This window comes from Panthera uncia, chromosome D1, assembly GCF_023721935.1.
Source record: "Panthera uncia isolate 11264 chromosome D1, Puncia_PCG_1.0, whole genome shotgun sequence".
Lineage (NCBI taxonomy): Eukaryota > Metazoa > Chordata > Mammalia > Carnivora > Felidae > Panthera > Panthera uncia.
The window spans coordinates 10,654,191-10,677,440 of record NC_064808.1 but is presented as its reverse complement, the minus strand read 5'-3'; the positions used below and the strand labels follow the sequence as shown (position 1 = coordinate 10,677,440).

General features: G+C 52.4%; 1 protein-coding gene across 1 annotated transcript in view; it reads left to right on the top strand.

Annotated features, from left to right (window-relative positions):
* Positions 1–23,250, top strand: part of DTX4 (deltex E3 ubiquitin ligase 4) — a 36,215-nt gene that overhangs the window by 5,994 nt on the left and 6,971 nt on the right. Inside the window, exons 2-8 of the mRNA XM_049646150.1 lie at positions 2,438–3,164; positions 9,801–9,862; positions 10,181–10,342; positions 12,127–12,188; positions 13,650–13,802; positions 16,865–17,026; positions 22,290–22,379. Of these exons, the coding sequence (XP_049502107.1) occupies positions 2,438–3,164; positions 9,801–9,862; positions 10,181–10,342; positions 12,127–12,188; positions 13,650–13,802; positions 16,865–17,026; positions 22,290–22,379 (1,418 nt within the window). The remainder of the gene's footprint in view (positions 1–2,437; positions 3,165–9,800; positions 9,863–10,180; positions 10,343–12,126; positions 12,189–13,649; positions 13,803–16,864; positions 17,027–22,289; positions 22,380–23,250) is intronic.

The window sequence follows — 23,250 nt, the reverse complement described above, 5'->3', positions numbered from 1 at the left end:
GCAGCCAGTGGGGACCCGGCAACATGTGACAAATGACTAAATGCCGAAGTAGCCAGAAGTCTACCTTGCCTTTGTGGAGTCCTCATTACTGTCGCCTTGGGCGCTAGAGCAGAGCTGGAGGGTTGTGACTCTGCCTGCACTCGAGGCACCGTAGGAAAAACGCCAAGACCCTGGTCCACATGGGGCACAGGCAGATCTGCACCCCAGACCTCCTGAGGGGGGCCTGGGCTGGGAGAGCATTTCAGGAAATGGATGGCAAATGGCACAGGACCCAAATGAGGACTGTCTCGATAGGTAGAAATGGCAAAGGAGGGCATTTCGGTGCACGGGACCTGGGGAGTAGTAGGGGAGGGGGTCAGAGACCTGTGAGGGAGTGCAGGATGATAAAAGGCCATGCGTCTGCTGGGAGTCCAGGAAAAGAGCAGCATGGGGGCCGTTGGGGGTGGGGGGACATAAACCTGGAAGGGTATGGGAGAGCCACAGCTATTGGGATTGATACCACTGTTGTAAAAAAAAAAGCCTCTTAAGCATATTTGTGAGAATCGGACACGTGAATTGCCCCCGCTTCGCTGGAGAGAAGCTAAAATAGGGTCATTTAACCTCTCGAAACTTCATCTCCTTCATTTCATTGATCATATGGGATGAGATAGGGGCTTTCTAAATAAGAAAGATTGTATAAGAGGTTATATGCAAACTCCCCCCCCCCACACACACACACCCCCCACACCCCACAGATATCCTCTGAACTAAACTTACCATGACTTCTCCATCCCGCTTGGACATATAATAGAAAATAAATTACAATGATAATCAACCAACTTTTATTGAGCTCTTGGCATGGGGCAGGTGCGATTTCAGCCCCTTCTATTCATTCCTTCCTTTAATCCTCAAATCCACCCTTTGAAGTAGCTCCCCAGGACCCAGGCAGATGCAGACGAGGAAACTGAGGCTCAGTCGCACAGCTGGAAGGGACAGAGCTTCTGCTGTTGGACCCAGAGCCTGTGCTCTTTGTCCCCCAGTGAGCTGGCTACTTACGAAGGAAATGGAGGCAAACCGGGGAACTACTGCCCACCCCCCTTCTTCCTCCTCTCTTCCTCCCATCCCGTTCCCCCCTCCCCAGATCCCCCAGCAGCGTTCTGGTGCTGAATAGGGGATTGTTTTCTTCACCCTCCTGCCTCTGAATGTTGATGTTTTGGGTCATTAAGGGGCTTGGAGATGGGGTGGGGGGCGGGTTATGACCCTGGAAAAGGACTGAATAGACATTGTTCCTTTTCTTCCCCCCTTGAATGGAATTCTGTCCCCGGCCTTGGTGTCTCCCTCTGGGTTGGAGGAGGGGATGGGTCAGAGGCCCGTAAAGGGGAGCCTTTTCCCACCACTGATGGATAAGGCCTAAGCTGACAGATGCGAGATTCAGGCACTCTTGGAGCCCTCCCAGGTCCCCTCACCCTGCCTTGACCCAGGCATCTTCGGCCTTGATGTTGATAGCCATGAAATGAGCCCTGATTAGGCATGAGTCTGAATTCAGTCTTAGGGTGGGTCGGGGAGAAAGAGGCAACAGTTATAGACTTCCTTTTCCTTGGACTCCCTTTGAACCTGTAGGTTCATTTCTTCTGTACTGCTTCCCTGAAATAATCCTGACCTCTTCCCTGCTCTCCCTTCCCCCAGTGAGACTAAAGATCAAGACAATCCTATCTTTAGGATGGCTTGAGCTTTGGGAAAGAAAAGTGTTAGAGAAATAGAAAATTATCATGATCATTATTACTGTCTTGATAGAAGATTTAATGCTCGAAAGTGTAAGAGTTCTGGCAACCTGATTTTCTATTTTTGTTTTTGCTGCACCCTTAAAGGGACAGAGAGGGAGCTCTCACTCCACCAGGCTGGGCTGGCTTCCTGGGGGTCTCATCTTCTTCCTCTGCCCTCTAGGCTATCCTGACCTTTTGTTCTTTTCCTCGTAGCCCTCCGGGCAGGGGCATTTGCAGGGTAGGGGACAAGTGACAGGCTATTTCTGAGCGCCTACTGTGTGTCAAGGGCTTTACGGGCCTTAGTGCAAATTGCAGGGCACAGGAGAGATCCAGGACGTGGCATCCATATTCCAATACATATTTGTTTGTTAGATGAATAAGCAGATCGCATTTATTTTCACAAAAACTCTGCAAAGGAGTCCTTGTTTCCCCGGGAAGGAAAGGATGTTGGGGATTTCTATGTAAACTGGGAAGTGAATGAATTTGGCTGCCAACCAAGGTCTCCGGACTGCAAACCGGCAGGTGCTTTTTTCTGGTACCCCACACTAACCCCACACCCTTCACGCTGTCACTCAGATGCTCCCACCCCACCTCAAAGCTGATACCCCAACAGGCAGCCCAGTGCCCGCCGGGCTAACTAAATCCGGTTTCATTCCCTGCTGACCCCTACCCTGTGCTCCGTCCCTCTCTGCCAGGGACCCTGCGCCCAGTTCGCCGCAACTACTATGACCCGTCCTCGGCTCCCGGGAAGGGCGTGGTGTGGGAGTGGGAGAATGACAACGGCTCTTGGACGCCCTACGACATGGAGGTGGGCATCACCATCCAGCACGCCTACGAGAAGCAGCACCCCTGGATCGACCTCACTTCCGTCGGCTTCAGCTACGTCATCGACTTCAGCACCATGGGCCAGATCAACCGGCAGACGCAGCGCCAACGCCGCGTCCGCCGGCGCCTGGATCTCGTCTACCCCATGGTCACGGGCGCCCTGCCCAAGGCCCAGTCCTGGCCGGCCAGCCCCGCGTCGGCCGCCTCGCCCGCGGCCCCGCCCTGCTCCTGCCCACAGTGCGTCCTGGTGATGAGCGTCAAGGCCGCCGTGGCCAACGGGGGGAGCGCGGGGCCGCTGCAGCCCCCGGCCGCCCGCAAGCACATGCCCCCGTCTGGGGCGGCCAGGCTGCCCCCCCCACCAGGCCCTGCGGCCAAGCCGCTGGACAGCACGGGCACCATCCGAGGCCCGGTGAAGCCCGTCCCGTCGCAGGCGATCCGGCGACAGGCCTCCGGCACGCCGGCTGGGGTGACCATGGGCTCTCCTGCCAGCCCCCCCGGAGCCAACGGCAAGACGGGAAGGGTGGCCCTGGCGACCTTAAATCGGACCAACCTGCAGCGACTGGCCATCGCCCAGTCCCGGGTGCTGATCGCCTCTGGGTAGGTACTTTCACCTGATGCCTGTGAGCATTTAGGGCACAGGACCCGACTGACCTGGGCCAGAGGTGAAAGGGGGCTGCCTGCCAGGACTTAAGCTCCCTGTCCTCTTGTCCTGACCCTCCGGCTGCAGGTGGAAGGCAGCACCGTGTGGTGGGTAAGGGTGGGCTTGGCCTTTGGGGTCCACCGGATCTGGCTTCTAATGGAGATGTTGCCACAGCTATGTGATTTGGGACACGTGCCTAATATCCCAGAGTCCTAACTTCCTCCTCCGTAAATGCCTTCGATAATCCTCCCCGTTAGGGTCACTGCTGAGGGTTGAAAGTTATGCAACCTTAAGGGGGCTCCCACCAGGATCTAGGTTGGGGGCTTTATCACCTCATTTAATCCTTACAGCAACTCCTTTTTTTTTTTTTTTTTTACCATGTATTTATTTTTGAGAGACAGAGACAGAATGTGAGCAGGGGAGGGGCCGAGAAAGAGAGAAGGAGAGAGAGAGAATCCCAAGCAGGCTCCAGGCTCTGAGCTGTCAGCACAGAGCTGGATGCGGGGCTCTAACTCACAGACTGTGAGATCATGACCTGAGCTGAAGTTGGATGGTCAACTGACTGAGCCACCCAGGTGTCCCGATTACAGAAACTCTTTGAAGTAGGCATTTGGATCCCCTTTTACCCAGGAAGAAATCAGAGGTTCTCTCGCTCAAGGGCAGAGAGCTAATCATTGGCTGAGACCAAAATTCAAACTTCAGGAAGGCTGATGCCAGAGCCAGACTCTTTTCTGACTGCCATCCTGCTTCTCTGTCACAATGCCCGGCATACAGCAGGTGCCGGATGAGACTTAGCTCCTTTCCTCTGGTCTCTCTGGAAACTGGAACTCCAGTTTGGAGCTAAGAGCCCATATTTAGTAAGCACTTACTATGTGTGCCAGGCACCTTCCGTGTGTTGTCTCAATTCTTCCCGTGACAGCCCAGTGTTGTCGGTTCTGTGATCACTGCTTTTTATGATCTTCTTGGTCCCCCTAATCGTCAAATGGGGGAGACCCAGGTCCACATGGTGCCCACGGCCTTTGCCTGCCAGCTCCCGATTTCTTGTGAGATTGGCCTCTCACGCCGGCCCCATCTTCCTTTCCTCCAGAGGGGCCTGGCCCTGCCTGTGACCCCTGAGCCCCAGACTGTCCGAGTGGTTTGGACTGAGGTTGTACACCCAAGTGGGAAATTCAGGCTGCCCAGGGGAGGCCATCTGCACACAGAGGTTCAGCGCTGGGAGACAAGGAGAGGCAGGTGTAGTGGGGAAGGAGAGGCCCGGCCTTCCCTCGGGTCTCTGCCCTAAGCTAAGCCAGAGTCTGCAAGGTCCAATTTCCTCGTGTGCGAAATGGGGAACCTCACGCTTGCCTTGCCTGCCCCATGGAGTCCTTGTGGAAACCTCCACTAAGGGAGTGCATCCCTGGAGAATTTACCAGATGCACCTGCCAGTATTATCTCATTCTCTGACCTGGTGCACCCAGTGTCAGGCTCGGACATGCGGCTCAGAATTCACTTCCCAAGGAGGGCCACACGGCCCATGTGTCACAGAGTGGGGGTTGGGGCCCAGGGTTTAGTCCTCTAGTCCTCTGCCCTTTTGGCTAAAGCTCAGCTCCTCGCCGTATGCGAAGGCAGTTTATAAATGGTCAAGTGCAGGTCAGATGTGTGGGGTTTTCACATGACTCCTTCTGAACTGGCAGAATATTTGGTAGAGGGGAATGGGCACGTAAACCACACCACTGCTCAGTTTCTCCCCAAGGCCACACAGCAGCGTCCTGGGGGCCTCTGACAGAGTTCAAGGGTAATTATTTGTGCGGCAGAGGGAGGCTCATATAGTGGATGAGAAACCCAGCCTCCAGCACCTGACTGCCCCGGGCTGGAACCCAAGTTCCTTCGTGTGCAACTTGGGGCAAGTTTTGCACCCTCTGTCTTCAGCTTGCTCCTCTGTAAAGTGGGGACAGTCACAGTACCTTCCTTATCAGGGCTGTCATGAGGATTAAAGGCAGTGCTCAGCGTGTGGATTTAGCCCAACGCTCGGCAGTAGTAAGAGTTTGGTCAGTATTAGCTGCTATTATTATTGTTGTTGTTAATGTGTATCTATTGAATGTGTGCTGTGTAGTCGAACTAAAGTCAAAGCTGAGCAGCCTCTGACGCCCCACCTCATTTCTGGCGCCCTTGGCAAAAGCCAAGTGACCTCGTGCCATAATTGAGGGCAAGGACACCCTGCTCACTTTAAACCTCACTGAGGAAGCCGACAGCTCTTTCTCTCCACTCTATTCCCCCTGCCCGCCAGCCCAGGGGAATCGGAGCCGGAGAATGGAGTGGAGAATGGAGTGGAGGTCCGGGGGCAGTGCTGTTTCAAAAGGCCTATAGAAACACACTTTTTTCTCCGCTCTGTTTTCCTGACAGGGGAGGCCCCGCCCTACCCTTCTATCTTCCAGCCCCTTCCCTTTTCACCTCTTACCACCACCCTCACCCCCACCACCATTTTCTCCTCCAGTCTTTCTTGGCCATTTAATTAGCGTGCTTATTCCCTTTGTCTGGCATTGCCGTCCACCTTCTGTCGTGGAATGGCCCCTTCCCTCCGCCCTCCCTGTCCGTGAGCTCTTCAAGCAACTTTCCCACGGAAAAAAGGAAGACCGGGGAGGGCGGGAGAGGTGGGCTGAAGAGAAGGGTTTGAGGGGGAACAAAAGACCCTGTGAATTATTCAGACACACAAGCAGGGGGTTTGTAAAGAGAAAAGAGGGGGGCTGTGTAGTGGGGGGCGGGAGTCGCCCCTCTGGCCCTCTCCTCCAGAATCGAGGCTTCTCTATCTCCAGCGAGACTTCGGTTGCTGGAGAGACAAGACCATTGTCCTGTAGGAGGATTCCTGGGTTGGCTCACAACTCCAAAAACACCCCACTGTTTCTCACCATGGTATCTGCAGAGCTTTTCTCCTGCCATCAGCCCCCTTCTCTGCCACCGTGCCAGCTCTTGTCTTTTCTTAGTTTTATATTTGAGGGACAGAAATGGAAACTGAGAACAGCCCAGCAGAATGGGGAGGGGGTGTCTTCCGATGCTGAGGCCAGACAGCTTTGGCCCAGCTGGAGGATGTGAGAGGCATGCCAGTGATTGGCCTGCTGATTTCTGGAAGGAGGGCTCAGGCATGTACCGGCAGGGAGGGGAATGGGGGGGGGGGGGGTGTGACCGGTGGGGACTCCATGGGCCGCCTCCACGGCCGGCTGCCTCCACCCCTTTCATTTTAACCAGTCACCGAGGGGGAGGGCTGATCAGGTGTTGCCACCTCAACAATCCTGTGCACTGCCCGGGTCTCTGCTTTACACTTTGCCCTCCGCATCCTCAAGAATCAGAAAATTGGACTATTCCAGCAGGAAAAGGCTTTATCAAGCCTGACTTCCTCTTCCAGTTGAGAAACAAAAATGTAAACAACCCCCCAATTTGCATGGGGCTTGCCAGTTTATAGAGTATTTGACCTAGATCCTGAATCCTCACAGGGACCCCAGGGACAGAGATGTAGGGTGGCCCTGCTCTTGGGTGTGGTAACTTGGATGTGGTCACCGAAGTGCAGAGGGGCCATGGGGCTCTCCCAAAGGCACAAGGTCAGTGCCAAGCTGGGCTGGAAGGCAGGTCTCCTGACCCCTGTGCAAGCCTCCTTCCACTGTACCCTTCTGTATTTTGTCAGCAGATCTCTTCCTCCTCAAGTCCACTGCCACCATCCAGAGCCTGCTGACAAGTTTTCCCTTTCCTGGCATGGCCCCCACCACGGTATTCCCGGGAGTCCTGGGTCCTCATATGGACCCTCCCTCTCTTCAGACCTAGCCCCGTCCCTGGGTCCCTGGGCTGCCCATGGTGTGCTAGGGGGACTCTTTCCTGGTTAACCAGATTGGGTGTGGAAACCTGCCAGTCCAGTTTGTGGGAACAAAGGTGGCTTTTGTCACCCAGATCACAGCTACTTATCTCCTGGTGGGGGCCGGGGTGGGGGGGGGTGCTCGGAGCTGGTAAGGGGGTGGGAAGGCAGGCGCAGGGCTGGGCTGTGAGCGTTGCCCCCTGGTGGGGAGCCTGCGAACAGACACAGGCCGCCAGACTCCTTCACTCCTTTTCCAGACCAGCGGCGGGGAGGCCAGTCAGTCCCCGCAGGGGACCCAGAGCTTAGGCGGCTGCCTTGCTCTTAGGCATTGGGGCAGGGAATCTTCAACAAGTCCATCCCCCGGCACCTGCTAACTCCAGACCCTCACAGGTTCACAGGTGAGGTTGTGAGGAGTTACTGGCAGGTTTGGGGCTCCAGTCTGGTTTCCCTGAGTCCAGTCCACCATGCCGGGCCTCGCCCTGGGGGGCAGGCCATAGAGTCCAGAAGCAAGGCTGAGCCTCTCTTCTTGGCCAGCTTTCCTTTGTGTTGAATTCAGCTTTCCCCTCTCCCCATCCGGGTTTGATTTATCCTGGGGGTGGAAAGTAGGCTGTGGTGGTCTGTTGAGACACAAACGCTCCCACATCTGTTCTTTCACATCCCTCCCACAGCCCTGGTGCACGTGTCATCATCCCGGGGAAGGGACAGGGGCCCCGGAAGACTCAGCGTAGCCCGGGAAGCACCCATCCCTGTGGGCATGTGGGGGACAGGCAGACCCTCTCCTCAGCCTTGAGGCCCCCCATTCCAGCCCCTCTCTTGTAGTCCTAGATTTATTCCACACGCTCTTTGTTCCCCATGTCCTCTGTCTGCCACGTGGGGTGACAGAGGGGTCGCAGAAACACAAGAGCCCAGCACGGCGAGTGGCTACAACAGCGGGCTCCGGAGCCAGATTTCCTGGGTTTGAATCCTTAGCTGTGTGACCTCCATTGGGTTTGCTCACCCTCTCTGTGCCTCAACCTCCTTGCCCATTAAATTGGAGATAATGATAACGGCACCTCCTGTGGAGGTTGTTGGAAGTCTTAGATGGATTTGTGCGATGTGAGCGGTTAGAACCGTGCCTGGTACCAGGTGGGCTCTTCAGGGTCACACACGGATGAAGGGCCACAGGCTGTCTTGTTCACCGCCGTGTCCCCAGGCTCTAGGGGCGAGTCCAACCGGAAGGAGGGCTCTGTATGAATGAGCACGTAAGCAGATAACGAACACTGCAAAGAAACAACTGAACACGCCCCTTCCCCTCCTGTATTCCCAGCACCACCCTACCCCCCAACCCCCCATAGCAGATCTGCTGGCTTCTCAGGCTCTCTGGCCCCTGGAGTCATCTGTGACCTAGTCCATTGACGTCCTCGAGCTCCCTTTCCCCCTCCGAGCCCATCTGTGGAAGCCTGGGTGGCAGGGGCGATGGCGCACAACCCAGCCCCACGTGTCCCCATGTTTTTCTATTTGGCGTCGTGGGAGGCCTCGCCTTTCCAGGCAGCTGTGCGGACTCCTCTCCAGAGCCTGGCTCGGGTTTCTGGGGAGAAGGACAGAAAGAGGAGGAGGCTTTGCCTGGTATTTAGATTTCTCAGCGAAAAGGAGGGGTAACAGCTGTTGGAGCAGTGGTTTCCCAATGTCAGGCTGGGATCAACCTTATCTGGATCCTCTCCAGAAGCGAGAGAAAATGCAGGTTCCGTGCCCCCCTCCTCCCCCATGGGAATTCTGATTCAGGCCTGGGGCTCTGTCTTTTTAAAAGCTTCTCAGGAGCCACTTGGTACACCCACCCGGGCTTGAACTTGCCTCTCCATTTTTCATTCGCTCCACAAACACTCACTGAATGCCTGCTAGTGTCAGGCTTGAGGATATTTGTCCGTGTGGAGCTTTGATTCTGGAGGGGGCGAGAGTAAAGCAACAGCTTATTTTTTAAAAACCATCGGTTCCAGGGCACCTGGGTGGCTCAGTCGGTTGAGCCTCCGACTCTTGGTGTCGGCTCGGGCGATGATCTTGCGGTTCGTGAGTTCGAGCCCCGCGTCAGGCTCCATGCTACGGCCCAGAGCCTCCTTGGGATTCTCTGTCTCCCTCTCTTTCTGTGCCTCCCCCGCTCATTCTCTCTCTCTCAAAATAAATAAACTTAAAAAAAAATTTTTAAACCATCAGTTCCCTGGGGTAAACAAAACAAAAACGAAAGAGAGTGAGGCAAGAGGGATTGAGAGTCCCGGGCTGGGATGGAGGGGTGGGTCTCGGTATTAAATGAGATGGTCTCAGGAACCTCACAAAAAGGTGAGCCCAGACTGAAGGATCTGTAGGAGGAGGTGAGGCAGAGATCTGCTGGTAGAGCATTTCAGGCAGAAGGAGCCACATAGGCAAAGGCCCTGAGGCAGCAGTGTGGCCCAGCTGGAGCAGGATAAAATGGTGAGGGGTATGTGAGGAGACCAGGAAGATGAGGGTTGAGCACGGTGGGGGGGACGTTGGCGGGTCACGCGGAGCTGTGTGGGCTTTGCCGGGACCTCGAGAGACTTAAGGAGCCATTGCAAATTTGGGGGGATCCGAGGGGAGGGGTGACATGGTCTGACTTAGATTTGAAACGTTAACATTCCTGCTTGTGGTGCTAAGAACCGGCTCTGCCTTGAATAGAGATAAGTAGTTTCTGTCGGAAAAGGGACCTCTCAGTGAGTGGATTTTGGGGGTTCCAACCCCACCCCACTTGTCAAAACCGTAATGTGTCTGCTCTTTCCTTCCACAGGGTCCCCACTGTGCCAGTAAAGAACCTCAATGGGTCCAGTCCTGTTAATCCGGCCCTGGCAGGTAAGCGCTTGCTTTAAGGCGGGCGGGGGGAAAGGAAAGCTCGGGCCAAGGAGGTGGTGAGCATTTACCGCAAAGAAAGAATTGAATGAAAGCAAATGTGGATGTTGGGAGCGGGGTGGGGAGGGGGGGAAGAAGCACAGCTTCTGTTGGAGAGAAGCAAACGCACACATTTCTGGGGCAGGCAGCGCGGGCCAGGGGAGGCTGAGTGAGTCACGAGAGCTTGTGCCGGGGAAACAGCGGGGCGGGCTCCCGGGGAGGGCGGTTGGTGGGATGCTGGGAACTAACTCTGCAGTCCACGCTCACGCCCTGCCCTTCCAGGAATCACCGGGATTCTCATGAGTGCAGCCGGGCTGCCCGTGTGCCTCACCAGGCCGCCCAAGCTGGTTCTCCACCCGCCCCCGGTCAGCAAGAGCGAAATCAAATCCATCCCGGGGGTTTCCAACACGAGCCGCAAGACCACCAAAAAGCAGGCCAAGAAAGGTATCAGCCTCCTTGTCTTAGGGGGTATGGGAGTCAAAGGCGTGGGCCTCGGCCGTGGCTTTGCCGCCATCACCCAAGGTCATACCTGTGGCTTCACCCTCTGTGCCTTCGTTTCTGCGTCTGCTAAGTGGGCCCAACTAGCCCCTGTTCTGCTGATTGCACCAAAGTGGATTGTGCGTGAGTGAGAGGGAGGCACCTTAAGAAGTGCAAAAACACGGTCCGGAAATATAGAGACACAGAACCACCAAGCGTGACGCATAAAATACGATACAGGGGGCTGTCACTGTGGCCCTGGAGCCAGAACAGCCTGGGTTCCAGTCCTGACTGTGACACTTCCAAGTCATGTGACCGCAGAGAGCCCTTTTTCTTTCCTTTACAATGGGGTAAAAAATGCTCACAACAAGGATGGGGTAGGTGTGCCCCAGAACGCATCCATGACAGGGAGTGACCACTGCCCTGTGTCCCCCCAGAGCCCCTAGGCTGACCATTCGAACCTTCCTTCAGGCACTCCTTCCTCCCTGTGCACAGTCCCGTCACCAGGGGGTCCAGATGTGTGTCTACCCTGTCTCAGCTCTGCGGCCGGTCTTTCTGGCCGCTGGTGTTGGTTGTTAAATGTCTTGACCGTCACCCCAGGCCCCCACCTTACAACCTTGTTTTTAAGGGTCCGTGAGATCTCATGTATATTGTAACTGGGCCCAGGGCCTGGCAAGCAAGAGGCTCTCAATGAACAGAAGCTTCATTCTTCGAAGCGGGCTGGTGGGAAGGAAGGGCTTGCATCCTGGGTTTTGGCGGTTGCATGATCTGCTTCCTCAAACCCTTGCCCTACTTTTCTATGCCATCAAGAGTTCTCTGCTTAAATGAACTCAATTGCCCTGTTCATAGTCTGATAGGAAATGACAGGATTTCACACTTTCCCGCGCTTCCTGTGATTATTAATAGCACATGTTGGACCCTTAGCTGGAAAAGTGCTAAAGGTCTATGCGTCCATTAGCTTCTTTAATTGTCAAAGCAACCCTTTGAGTGGGCTCTATTGCTTTGCCCATCTCACAGGTGAGAAAATAGAAGCTGAGAGAAGCTAAGAGGGGTCCCCAGGGAGGCACTGGTCCTTTTTAAGGTTGTATCATCCTGTCTCCTGCCTTCAGGCTGGGCTGCCTCCTAGAGGTCCAGCCCCCAGAGAAATTCCAGAATCGCTGCAGCCTGTCAGGATGCTTCCCTGCTGCTGGTCTCCCGCACCGTCAGCGGCCAAGGAAGCTGTGGGCATAGCTTCCTGCTTTCCCATGAAAATAAAATTACTTTGACACCACATTACAGACCGAGACAGTACTCGGCACACTGTAAAAAGCATGTGATAAGCCTACCTCCTTTTTTTTTTTTTTTTTAACGCGTAACAGTTTACACAGTGCTGTCTTCTGCTACCTCGCCTCATCGTGTGGGCATGCCCAGGCTCTTTGATTACACGGAAGAGAGCCCCACACCACCCATCTCAGTTAAAAAGTGGGTTTGGTGAAACCAGGCCCGGGGCGGGGTGGGGGGGTGGCTGTCAGGAAAAAGACTGCGGGAGGGAAAGACAGGCAGGCACGCCTCCCACCTTTCCAGACACCTAGCTCCTTCCTCCTCCTGCCGATTCCCTTTCAGATTCTTAAATGTGGTTGCAGAATGAATTCCTCCCCCTGCCTGCTTTGAGCCTGGCTGCTGGCTCCCCTCTCCTCGTGCCCAGCCTGATGAGGCCGTTTGATCCCTTACCTCTGTCTTGGTGGCCCACTGACCACCCTGTCCCCCCACAGGTAAAACCCCAGAGGAAGTGCTCAAGAAGTATCTGCAGAAAGTCCGGCACCCTCCAGATGAGGTGAGCGCAGGGGGGAGGCAGGGCAGGGTTCACCCACAGCTTCTCCTCCGCCGGGGTTTTCCACAGGTTGCAGCAGGAGCGGATTTCTGCGTCCTGGCTGCTACAGAGCCGCTCAGAGCTGCCACAGGGCTCCAAGGTTGGCGGTCTGGAGCCGCAGACCGAGGCTGCATTCTAAACCACCTTCCCGTGAACAGTCTGAATGTAACAAAAACAGCATGACAAGCGCTGGGAACTGACGTTTATTTCTTCTTCTTCTTCTTCTTCTTCTACTTATTATTTTTTTAAGGAGGCTTGAACTGATGACCCTGAGATCAAGAGCCGGATACTTAACCAACTGAGTCAGCCAGGCGCCCCATGGGAACTGACTTTTAAATGGGCTTGATGTAGACCAGTGGTTCTCAGCCAGAGGGAGTTCTGCATGGGGGGGTGGGGAGGGGCGTGGGGGAGGGAACTGCTAATGGGCAGAGGCCAAGGGTGCTAAATAGCCACCGTGCCCAGGACAGCCCCCTCAGCTAAGAATTACCAACCCCAAATGTCAATAGTGCCAAGGTTGAGAAATCTTCTTATAGGCTTATTGATTTATTTATTCTTAATGTTTATTTTCTTATTGAAAAAGTTTTTTCATGTTCATTTATTTTCGAGAGAGAGAGACAGAGGGTTGAGTGGGGGAGAGACAGAGAGAGAGAGGGAGACACAGAATCCCAAGCAGGCTGCAGGCTCTGAGCTGTCAGCACAGACCTTAACGTGGGGCTCGAACTCATGCACTGCAAGATCGTGACCTGAGCTGAAGTTGGATGCTTAACCGACTGAGCCACCCAGACACCCCAGTATTTATTTTATTTTTGAGGGTGGGGAGAGGGAGGGAGCATATGCAGTGAGGGAGGGGTGGCAGAGAGAGGAAGACACAGGATCCAAAGCAGGCTCCAGGCTGTCAGCACGGAGCCCCATTCAGGGCTCCGACTCACAAACGGTGAGATCATGACCTGAGCCAAAGTCAGACGCTGAGCTGACCAAGCCACCCAGGCATGCCTCTTGTTGACTTATTTAAACAGCAGCCCCTCTGGTACACTTGAGATACAATTGCTTTGCAAACGTTCAGCTTAAATAAAGGGTCTGTCAGCAAGTGTCTGTTTCCTCCGCAAGCCATTGGAGAACACCAAGGAAGGACAGTGTCTCATCATCGCCCTAAAGGAGAGGACAGTTTTGGTGGTGAGCCCCAGGTGGCCTGTGCCACCAGCAACAATTATTCCAGGAACTTTTCTGCTGTGTAAAGTGAGATAAACCTAGATTTTGATTCCCAAAGGCATGTCTGTATATATCCTGGTTTGTGGGTTTTCTAGAAGAGGAACAGGGACACCTCACCGGACGTCTGATCATGCGAGAATCACTGCGGAGATGCTCTGGCCTCCCAGGCTGGGCCAGTGCTGAAGGCCTCTCTGCTCTGTCCCCTCCCGCCCCCAGGACTGCACCATCTGTATGGAGCGCCTCACGGCCCCCTCGGGCTACAAGGGCCTGCAGCCAACAGTCAAGCCTGACCTGGTGGGAAAGCTGTCCAGATGCGGCCACATCTACCACATCTATTGTCTGGTCGCCATGTACAACAATGGCAACAAGGTTAGTGCCAGCCTGCGGGGCTGGCCCCCGCCCGCCATGGGCCCTGGAGGAGCAAAAGCGTGAAGGCCCTGTTGGGGTGATTTGGGGTGTCTGAGAGGCACCCTGGGGGCAGCAGGAGTGAGGATCTTGGCTGTTCTCAGCAGGGTCAGCGTCTTACACAATTATAACGTTCGCAAAACCTGTCTTACCCAACTGCTCCCCTCCCCCATCTCTACAGTGGGTGTGATGGTCTGAGAGGTAGAGACTTCAGTCCATGAGAGTTCTTGGGGGGAAGGGGGGTTGACAGTGTGCCCATAGTGAGCGTTCATTACACCCAGTGTGGGCAGGTTTCTAGTCCCTTCGAAGCTCACTGTTGGAGGAGGGGAAGGCTGTCTGTGATGCTCACCTGGTCCATACTGACGGCAGAGCAGTGTTCCTCCATGAAGCTGGATTCCAGGAATCTGCGAGTCTCCTTAGATGCTAACTCTCTCTTTACACTATCCGAGCTTTTACTAAGCCACTGACATCCCTCACGTCCTTTGCTGTGCCTGGAATAACCGTCACTCCCCTCTCCCCATGAATTCAAATCCTACCTGCTTCTCCAGACCCCGCTTGGATCGCAGCAGAATTTGAGGTTTCCCTGATGTCCCCAGCTTCTTACTCATCCCCTCCCCCCCAAAAGTCTGCCTTTCGGGGTCTGCTCTGTACTTCTCCTGCTGTGGGAAAGAGGAGAGGAGAGAGTCAGCAGACCCAAGCTTGAACCCTGGCTTTAGTAACTGAGTGATTGTGGGCAAGATTTTCAATCTCTCTGAGATTTCATTTTCCACCTGGAAAATGGAGATAAAATAATACCTACTTTCCAGGGCATTATTACCATTATTAGTCAAATGGATATCTCCTTGGCATTATAGGTATAATTTTTTTTCCCTTCATCTTTATATAGCCCTGTGATTGAAGTTCCCAGAGTGCTGACCTTGGGCTGACCTTGGGACCTTTGTCTCAGAGAGCCCATGCTCAGTCACTGATGGATGATGCGGTCTGAACTGGTTTTCACTTTCCTGACCCTAGGTTAAAAGGTTTCATTGGGGTTTTGTATTTTAAGAGGTTATTTTGGATTTAAAGGGATTTTTTAGCATGTTCATTCTCTTTTTGAGGACTGTTTTCAAGAACAATCTAGCTCCTCTTTGCACTAATACTTTGAAGCATGCCGTTTAAAATTTTCTTCACACAGAAGAGGAAACGAAAGGACCCAGAGAGAAACCCAGTGGTTCTCCCAAGGCCATGAAGCAAGTTAAGGCCAGAGCAGAAGGTGGAAGGGCCAAGGCTTGGCCCCAAGCCTTGGGTTCCAAGCCTTGGGTTCCTGTCCCGTTGACCACATGGAGTAACCTTCTCCATTGCCCTGAATGCAAGTTACTCCTTTAACATTAGTAGAGCTTGAGCTGAAGGTCCCCAAATAGCTCCACAGAGGATCGCTGTCCTCCTGAAATGGTGCGGATGTCCTGGAGAGCTTCTCTCCTGGCTGTGAGCCTTTTCTGCACACATGGCTCCCTGCCCACGCCTTCCTTCTCACCCACTTTCTTCTGGAAAGCCTGGGAACAAGGTCTCCTCCCAGCCGTGCAGGCCACGCCTCGCTGGGCCCCAGTGTGAAGCCAAGGCCCCTTATATGTCTGCATCCAGAGTCTTGCCCTGCGCCCCAACACAGCCACCGAGCCGTGGGCTTTGTACAGACCGCTGAAGACCAAGCCCTAACTAGTGTCAAGTCCTTTAATGGTGCTGTGCCTCAGTTTTCTTCTCTGTAAAAGGGAATAATTTTTTTAAAATATTTATTTATTTGAGGGGGAGGGAGGGGCAGAGAGGGAGGGAGACAGAGGTGGGACTTGAACTCACAAACCAGGAGATCATGACCTCAACTGCTCAGGTGCCCCAAAATGGGAACCATTTTTAAAAAAAACTTTTTTTTGTATTTATTTATTTTTGAGAGACAGAGAGACAGAGCACAAGTGGGGAGGGGCAGAGAGAGAAGGAGACAGAATCCAAAGCAAGCTCCAGGCTCTGAGCTGCCAGCACAGAGCTCGACGCGGGGCTCGAACTCACAAACCGTTAGATCATGACCTGAGCTGAAGTTGGACGCTCAACCAACTGAGCCACCCAGACGCCCCGGGAATCATTTTTAAGGCTAATAATAAGGCTAATATTCCTTTAAAGCTGATATCAGGCGAGGCCTACGTGAAACAAGATGTAAAGTCTTTTGTAAGATTTAAAACGCCTTCACTAACAACTCATTCCCTCCCTCGTTGCTTGTGCAGACCTTGTCCTCAATCCTTCAAAACCAGTCCACAGCTCTTCTTTAAGGACCATTTTCTTACAGTCAGCTTCATCTACTCGGGCACACGACACCCACTTTCTCTTTTCAGAGCAGTGGTTTCTAAACCTGTATGAGCCTTAGGGGTCATAAAAGTACTAATAACAGTTAGAGACACGACTTAGTGGTCAGCACTTCCTGTGGGTTCTCTAATTCAATCCTTCCAACAACCCAGTGAGGTAGATACTATTGTTTTCCTTGTTCTGTTACAAAGCCGAGACCCAGAGAGGTTAAGTAATTTGCTCCAGGTCTCCCAGCAGGTAGATGGCAGAGCTGAGAATCCAATCCAAAGTTCTCACTCTTCACTGCTACTTTCTGTAGCGACCCCCCCCCCCCCCCCCGCCGCCCCATCCAGTTTGGTGGCCTGGGGTGGGGTCCAAGCATCTTTGTTTCCAGCAAGCTTCGTCAGGATTGTGATGCTCAGCAGTTGGGCAGAGGCTGCTCCCTAGTGCTTTGTTGTGTGTCTGACTCGTTTGGTACTTCACGGTTAATAATGACTCCCTGTGTATGTTCCCTGCCCACATGGGCTGCTCTGCCTTTCAAGGATGGGGGGTTTCTCTTACATGGCCCTTAGCATGGAGCTAATTTGTGGAATTTACTTATTTGGGTGCATTTTGTCCCCCTGGCCTTTTATCTTTGTCCCCTTCCAGGGTTAGGTGGGGTTAGGGGTGTGTTGCCAAGACTGTTTCCCAACCTGGCTGTTCCTGCCTTGCGCCCTCAGGACGGAAGTTTGCAGTGTCCAACCTGTAAGACCATTTATGGGGTGAAGACAGGCACCCAGCCTCCGGGGAAGATGGAGTACCACCTCATCCCTCACTCCCTGCCCGGCCACCCCGACTGCAAAACCATCCGGATCATCTACAGCATCCCTCCTGGCATTCAGGTGCTCCCGAGTCAGCCACGGGCTTTTATTTACTTATTTTTTAAGTTTCAGTGTTTGCAGGCAATAGGTTTGTCTTTTTTCTTTAATGGTTATTTATTTTTGAGAGACAGAGACAGAGCACGAGGGGGGAGGGGCAGAGAGAGAGGGAGACACAGAATCCAAAGCAGGCTCCAGGCTCCGAGCTGTCAGCACAGAGCCCGATGCGGGGCTCGAACCCATGAACTGTGAGATCATGACCTGAGCCGAAGTTGGACACTTAACTAAGCTGTACAGGTGCCCCGGTAATATGTTTGTCTTAATCTGTTCAGGCTGCTGCAAGAAAATATCACAGACTGGGTAGCTTTTAAACAACAGAAAGTTATTTCTCACAGTTCCGGAGGCTGGGAAGTCCAAGCTCAAGGTGCTGGCAGATTCACTATCTGGTAAGCCCCTGCTTCCTAGGTCACGGACATCTTTATGCTGTGTCCTCATGGCAGAAGGGGTGAGGGAGCTCTCTGGGGTCTCTCTTATGAGGGCACTAATCCCATTCATGAGGGCTCACCTTCATGACCTTATCACCCACCCAAGACCCAACCTCCAAATACTATCATCTTGGGGGTTAGATTTCAACTTGTTAATTTCCGAGGGTTACAGACTCTCAGTTTATAGCAGTCCATTACTTTTTGTACTTCTTGCTTGCAAAATACATTCTGTTCCAATAGTCCCCAAAGTCTTAACTCATTCCAGCATCAACTTTAAAGTCTAAATCCGAGGACTCACCTACATACCATCTAAATCAGAGGTGGGAGAGACCCCATGTACAAGTTCCTCTCCAGCTGGCACTCCGTGAAACTGAACAGGTTATGTGGTGGGGCCCTCGTGAACAGGATGGGTGCCCTTGTAAAAGAGCCCCCGGAGAGCCCCCGCATCCCTTCCCGAATCGAGGACACAGGGAGAAGACAGCAGTCTATGAACCAGGAAGTGGGCGCCCACCCGACACTGGATCTGCTGGCACCTTGGACTTCCCAGCCTCCGGAACTGTGAGAAATAGATCTCTGTTGTTTAAGCCACCCAGTCTGTGGTGTCTCATTACAGCAGCCGGAGAGAAATAAGATAATTTTATACTGTGAAAAGTTTCCTTTCCTCCGTCCACCCGGTTTCACCTCCTGCCCCCGCGTTCCACCATTGTTCTTACCTTCTTACGTGTCCCCCAGGATTCTCCGTGCATGTGCAGCAAAGACTGTTTCCACCTCTCCCATTGGTACACAGAGGGGGACATTTTAGACATATTGTTCTGCACCATGGTTTTTTCAATTAACAATATAGTTTGTAGATCTTCCCATGTTGGTATAGAGGGAGATTCTTCGTTCCTTCTTGGCTCTGGGTGAGAATCCATAGTATACATGCACCCTAATTTATATTCAATAGTCTCCACTTGATGGGCATATGGATTGCTTCCAATCTTTTTACTACAACAAATAATACTGTAACAGATAACCTTGTATGCATGTGAGTATATCTGTAGAATAATTTTCCAAAAGTAGAATTTCTTTGTCAAATGATATTTGCATTTATAATTCAATAGATGTCCCTTGGCTTTGATTTTTGTAGGCATTTATTTCCTCTTTTGATTCTTTGAAAGACAACCCTAAGGAACAAATTGAACCCTATTCCTAACAGTAAATACAAATGTGCCCCTTCCTTCACACACTGAAGATTTTTTAACTGATCTAGGATTCATTTATTTGGCAACTATTTATCAGTTCACCCTTCCTTCCTCCCTCCTCCTTGCCTTCTTCCATTTTGTCTCTTATTTAACAAACATTGGAGGATGGATTATGGACCAGGCATGTTCTAGGTGCTGGAGAAACAAAGGTGAGCAAAGTGGACACAGTCTTTTCTCCTTGGAGGCCCCCATTCTAGCGGGATGAGGAAGTCAATGCCCAGATACATAAGCGAGGTATTGCCAACTAGCGATAAGAGATGAGGCAGAAATAAACCGGAGCAGGTGAGATAGTCTGTAAAAGAATTTAAAGAAAAATATGGTTATTCCTGGAGGGACTTACCAGCCAGTCAGAGAAAATAAGTCTACATCACCAAACTATAGAACACAACATAATGTGCACCGTAGATAAACGCTGTGGGGGGTGGGGGGGGCAACACAAGAGGTCTTCAAAGTCTGAAGACACTTGGGTTCTGAATCCTGGCTGACTCTGTATTGGCTGGGACTTTGGACAACCACCAGACCTCTCTGAGCTCGGTTTCTTTTTTCTTTTTTTAATTTTTTTTAACGTTTATTTTTGAGAGACAGAGAAAGACAGAGCCTGAGCGGGGGAGGGGCAGACAGAGAGGGGCTACATAGAATCTGAAGCAGGCTCCAGGCTCCAAGCTGTCAGCACAGAGCCCAATGTGTGGCTTGAACTCACAAACCATGAGATCGTGACCTGAGCCAAAGCTGGATGCTTAACCAGCTGAGCCACCCAGGTGCCCCTTGGTTTTTTCATCCGTATAGCTGAGAACCTCCTGTGCAGGGGGCTTTGTAAGAATGGGAGTGAACATTTGTATGTGCATGCTGTGGTATTGGGCACGGTGGTCAGGGGCTCAGTGCCCGGTGACTGGCATTATGTGAGCAAGCTACTTGTCCGGGTAAAGAAGAAGAGGGCTTATGTCTGTCTGTCTGGGAGGGTCTGAGGAGACTTTCTGGTGCAGGGCACCAGTAGTTGAACCTTGAGAGCCATAAAGAAATGGAGGAGAAGGTTTTTAGTGGGAGGACACAGCAGAGTTGTGGCGGAGAGGAAGTAGGGGTGTTGGTGGGCCACAAAGAAGAGTTTAATCTGGGGACTTGCGACGGTGGGGGATGGGAGGAGGGTGCGTGAAGGAGCAGAGAGTGAAGGAGGACTGTGGGCAGGCCATGGAAGGACGCCAGCATGGTGAGGGTTGCAGCTTTATTTGTCAGGCTTTGTCCAGCTCACTGCTGGACGCGACCAACATTTTGGGAAGTTGTGTAGTTGGGACTGCACTTTGGGAAGGTCAGCCTGGCGGAGAAGTGAGGGGTGACCTGATTAGACCAGTTAGGAGACCATTCTGGTCATGGGGCCTGAACAAGGAAGGTGCGGAGGATGAGGGAGAGGGAGATGTGGTTGGAGGTGGGGGCAGCTGCGACCTTCTGGAATGACTGGAGGCAGCCAGTTGGGATGGTAGGGACAAGACTGACAATATGGGAGTCGGGGAGTCAGGAGAGACAGCCGGTGGCTGATCCCTGGTGAGAAGGAGGGCAAAGATCAGGGCGGGGCAACATTTTGCAGGAGATTCTTTTCCCAGCCTCTGGGACTAAAGAATGGAGAGCCAGCACAGAGGTCGAGGTGGTGGGAGGGGTGGTGTTGAGGGGCCGCTTGCTGCCTGTGTAGACGCCATGGATCCGGATCGTCCAGGAAAACTCAAGCTTGTGCCAAGGGAAATGCATTTCTCTGGGGTCAGTGCAGCCACTCTATAGACCACCCCCTGCGAGTCAGTAGCAGGACCCCTCAGTGCTGTGTCTGTCCCTGTCCCTGGAGACTCCAGAGACCACAAGGGCTTGGGGTTTCCAAGAGGAGTCGAGAACTTGGAGTTCTGCCTTCACTTCAGAGAATGAGTCTCCAATCTAGAGGAGGCAGAGTCGTGACTGCTCCACTTGGCGACGTGCAGAGAGCACACAGCCTCCTGGGGTCAGCGCCAGGCGGGTGTCTGTGTTGCAGACGGGCAAGTCCCAGGAGGGTGAGGTGCGGGCAGAGCCATGCTGGGAATGGTCTCTGGAGTTGGGCAGTCTGGCTTACAAACAGCTGTGGCCGTGAGCGTGTTGTAAATGTGCTGTGATTCCATGGGACTATGAAATTCAGAACTGTCACGTCCTGCGTCTCCAAGAAGATGTTGTTACCTCTCTCAGCCCAGGGGTATATTTCCCTTCTCCTGTATCGCGCTTAAGATGTTCAATTTGGAAAGGATAGATGATCTTGAGCCAGGCTACTAAAAATCTTTTTAAATCACAGGATTTAAAACTCAATTTGGGAGGGATGGGTGCCTGGGTAAGTTCAGTTAGTTAAGTGTCTGACTCTTGGTTTCAGCTCAGGTCATGATCTCGCAGTTCCAGAGTTTGAGCGCCGCATCAGGGTCTGCTTGGGATTTTCTCTCTCTCTCTGACCCTCCCCTGCTCTCCCTCTCTCTCTCTCAAAATAAATAAATAAACTTCTAAAAAATCAGTTTGGAACCACCATCCACCATAAGAAAAAAATGAAAAGTCTGTGTTTTCTTATAGTTTCTTCATTCATTCATGCATTCATTCACTCCTGGACTCATTTTTTTCAGCCACGACAGTTACCATTTGTGTGAGAGCTGGTGCTAGGAGCTGCATGGAATTATCAATATTAGATTGGCTTCATCTAGAAGGGATTTTTTAAATGGCTCCACAGACCCTCAGGGGGTTAGGGATGCTCAGAAATTATAGACAAACATTTCTGTTTGGGGTGGGAAGGGGTTGGGAGGGGGGCGGATGGATGCATTGGTTCTGGGAGAAAAATCCCTCACTTTTCCTGAGCTTCTCAAGGGGGCCTGTGGATCCTGATGAGGAAGCCTGGCTTCTGGCTAAATTCTGCGTCAGTTTCTGTCCCTGCTTGTTTGCTGAATTGGGGTATCAGTGCACCTCTGAGTTCACTGCAGCATTATTCACAATAGCCAAGACCCTACATGCACATCAGTGGATGAATGGATAAAGATGACTCCAAGGCTCCTGGCTCAGAGGCACTTTTGTTATTCTGAGTACTTTAGAGGGAAAAAGTTCATCATGTGCCTCAGGAAGCCTGGGCTTAAATTTTGGCAAAGCCATTGAGGTTGGAGAAGCCCTGTGACCTCTCTAGGCTGAAGTTTTCCTCTTTGGTAAAACAAAAGAGCCCGTGGCCAGAGCCCCCAGGTGATGATGATGATGATGAACGTTTACTGAGCTCTTACTATGCACTGCAGTGCCAAGCTCACTTTAGCCTTCACACTCTCCCTATTCGATGGCTGGGGGAACCCACACCCCAAGAGAGGGCTCCAGCTGACACATCGGGAGGTGGCCGCTCTGGGTCCAAACGCAGGTCTAACGACTCCAGGTGGGAAACCACTGCTATCACTGCTTTGGGATTTGTTCTCTGTCCAGACGCTGTGACCGTTATTATTGTCATCATTACTTGAATTAGTCACGCATGGTCTGCACCCCTTCATTAAAAACATCTTGAAAAATGCCCTTCGCTGACTTCCTTTCTGCTTTCAGGGGCCGGAACACCCAAATCCTGGGAAGAGTTTCAGCGCCCGTGGCTTCCCAAGACACTGTTACCTTCCAGACAGCGAGAAAGGGAGAAAAGTAAGAACGGGGGTTTGGGGGGCTGGGGGGTAGGATTTGCTTCTGTGTCAGGGCCCCAAGTTTTGCTTCCTGCTGTGCACAGGCTAAAGAGCTGAGTCTCTTTTTACCATAGACGCACATGGTAACAAGGTCATATTTGAGTCAACTGTAGGTTAAGGTGGGGACGATTAGAATGTTTTCTTTTGCAGGATAGTTGGGGCAGGGCTTTTTCCTCTCCTGGATAGCACTGGCAATAATTCATCTATTTTAGGATGCTTTCCCAGGGGGCTTTGCTGCTTAGCAGATGGTCCTGGGACCAGCACCAGTGACAACACCTAGAAGCTTGGTGTTGAGATCAGGGAAGGTTTTGAAAATCCAATCATTTTCTGGCCTTAGCCACAGAAAAATGAACATAAAGATTTTATTCTAATTTTACAATTCATAGAACCACTGAAGCCCAAACCTCGGGGCACCTGGGTGACTCAGTTGGTTAAGCATCCGGCTTTGGCTCAGGTCATGATTTCATGACTTCGTGGGTTCAACCCCCGCGTTGGGCTCTGCGCTGACAGAATGGAGCCTTCTTGGGATTCTCTGTCTGTCTCTCTCTCTCTACCCCTCCCCCACTTGCACTCTCTCTGTCTCTCTTAAAATGGGTAAATACACTTTTTTAAAAAATGCAGAACCTTAGAAACTCCTTCATTTTAACAAGATCCCAGGTGATCTGACAGTACATTAAAGCTTCAGAGGCACTGCTCCAGGGCAGGGATCCTAATTTGTGGCAGATTACCTTTTTTCTTTTCTTTTAATGTACTTCTGTATTCTATGAATTTCCCAAAAGACAGAGGGAAAAATGATTGGGTTTCTGGATCCCCAGTGATTCATGATTCAAGCT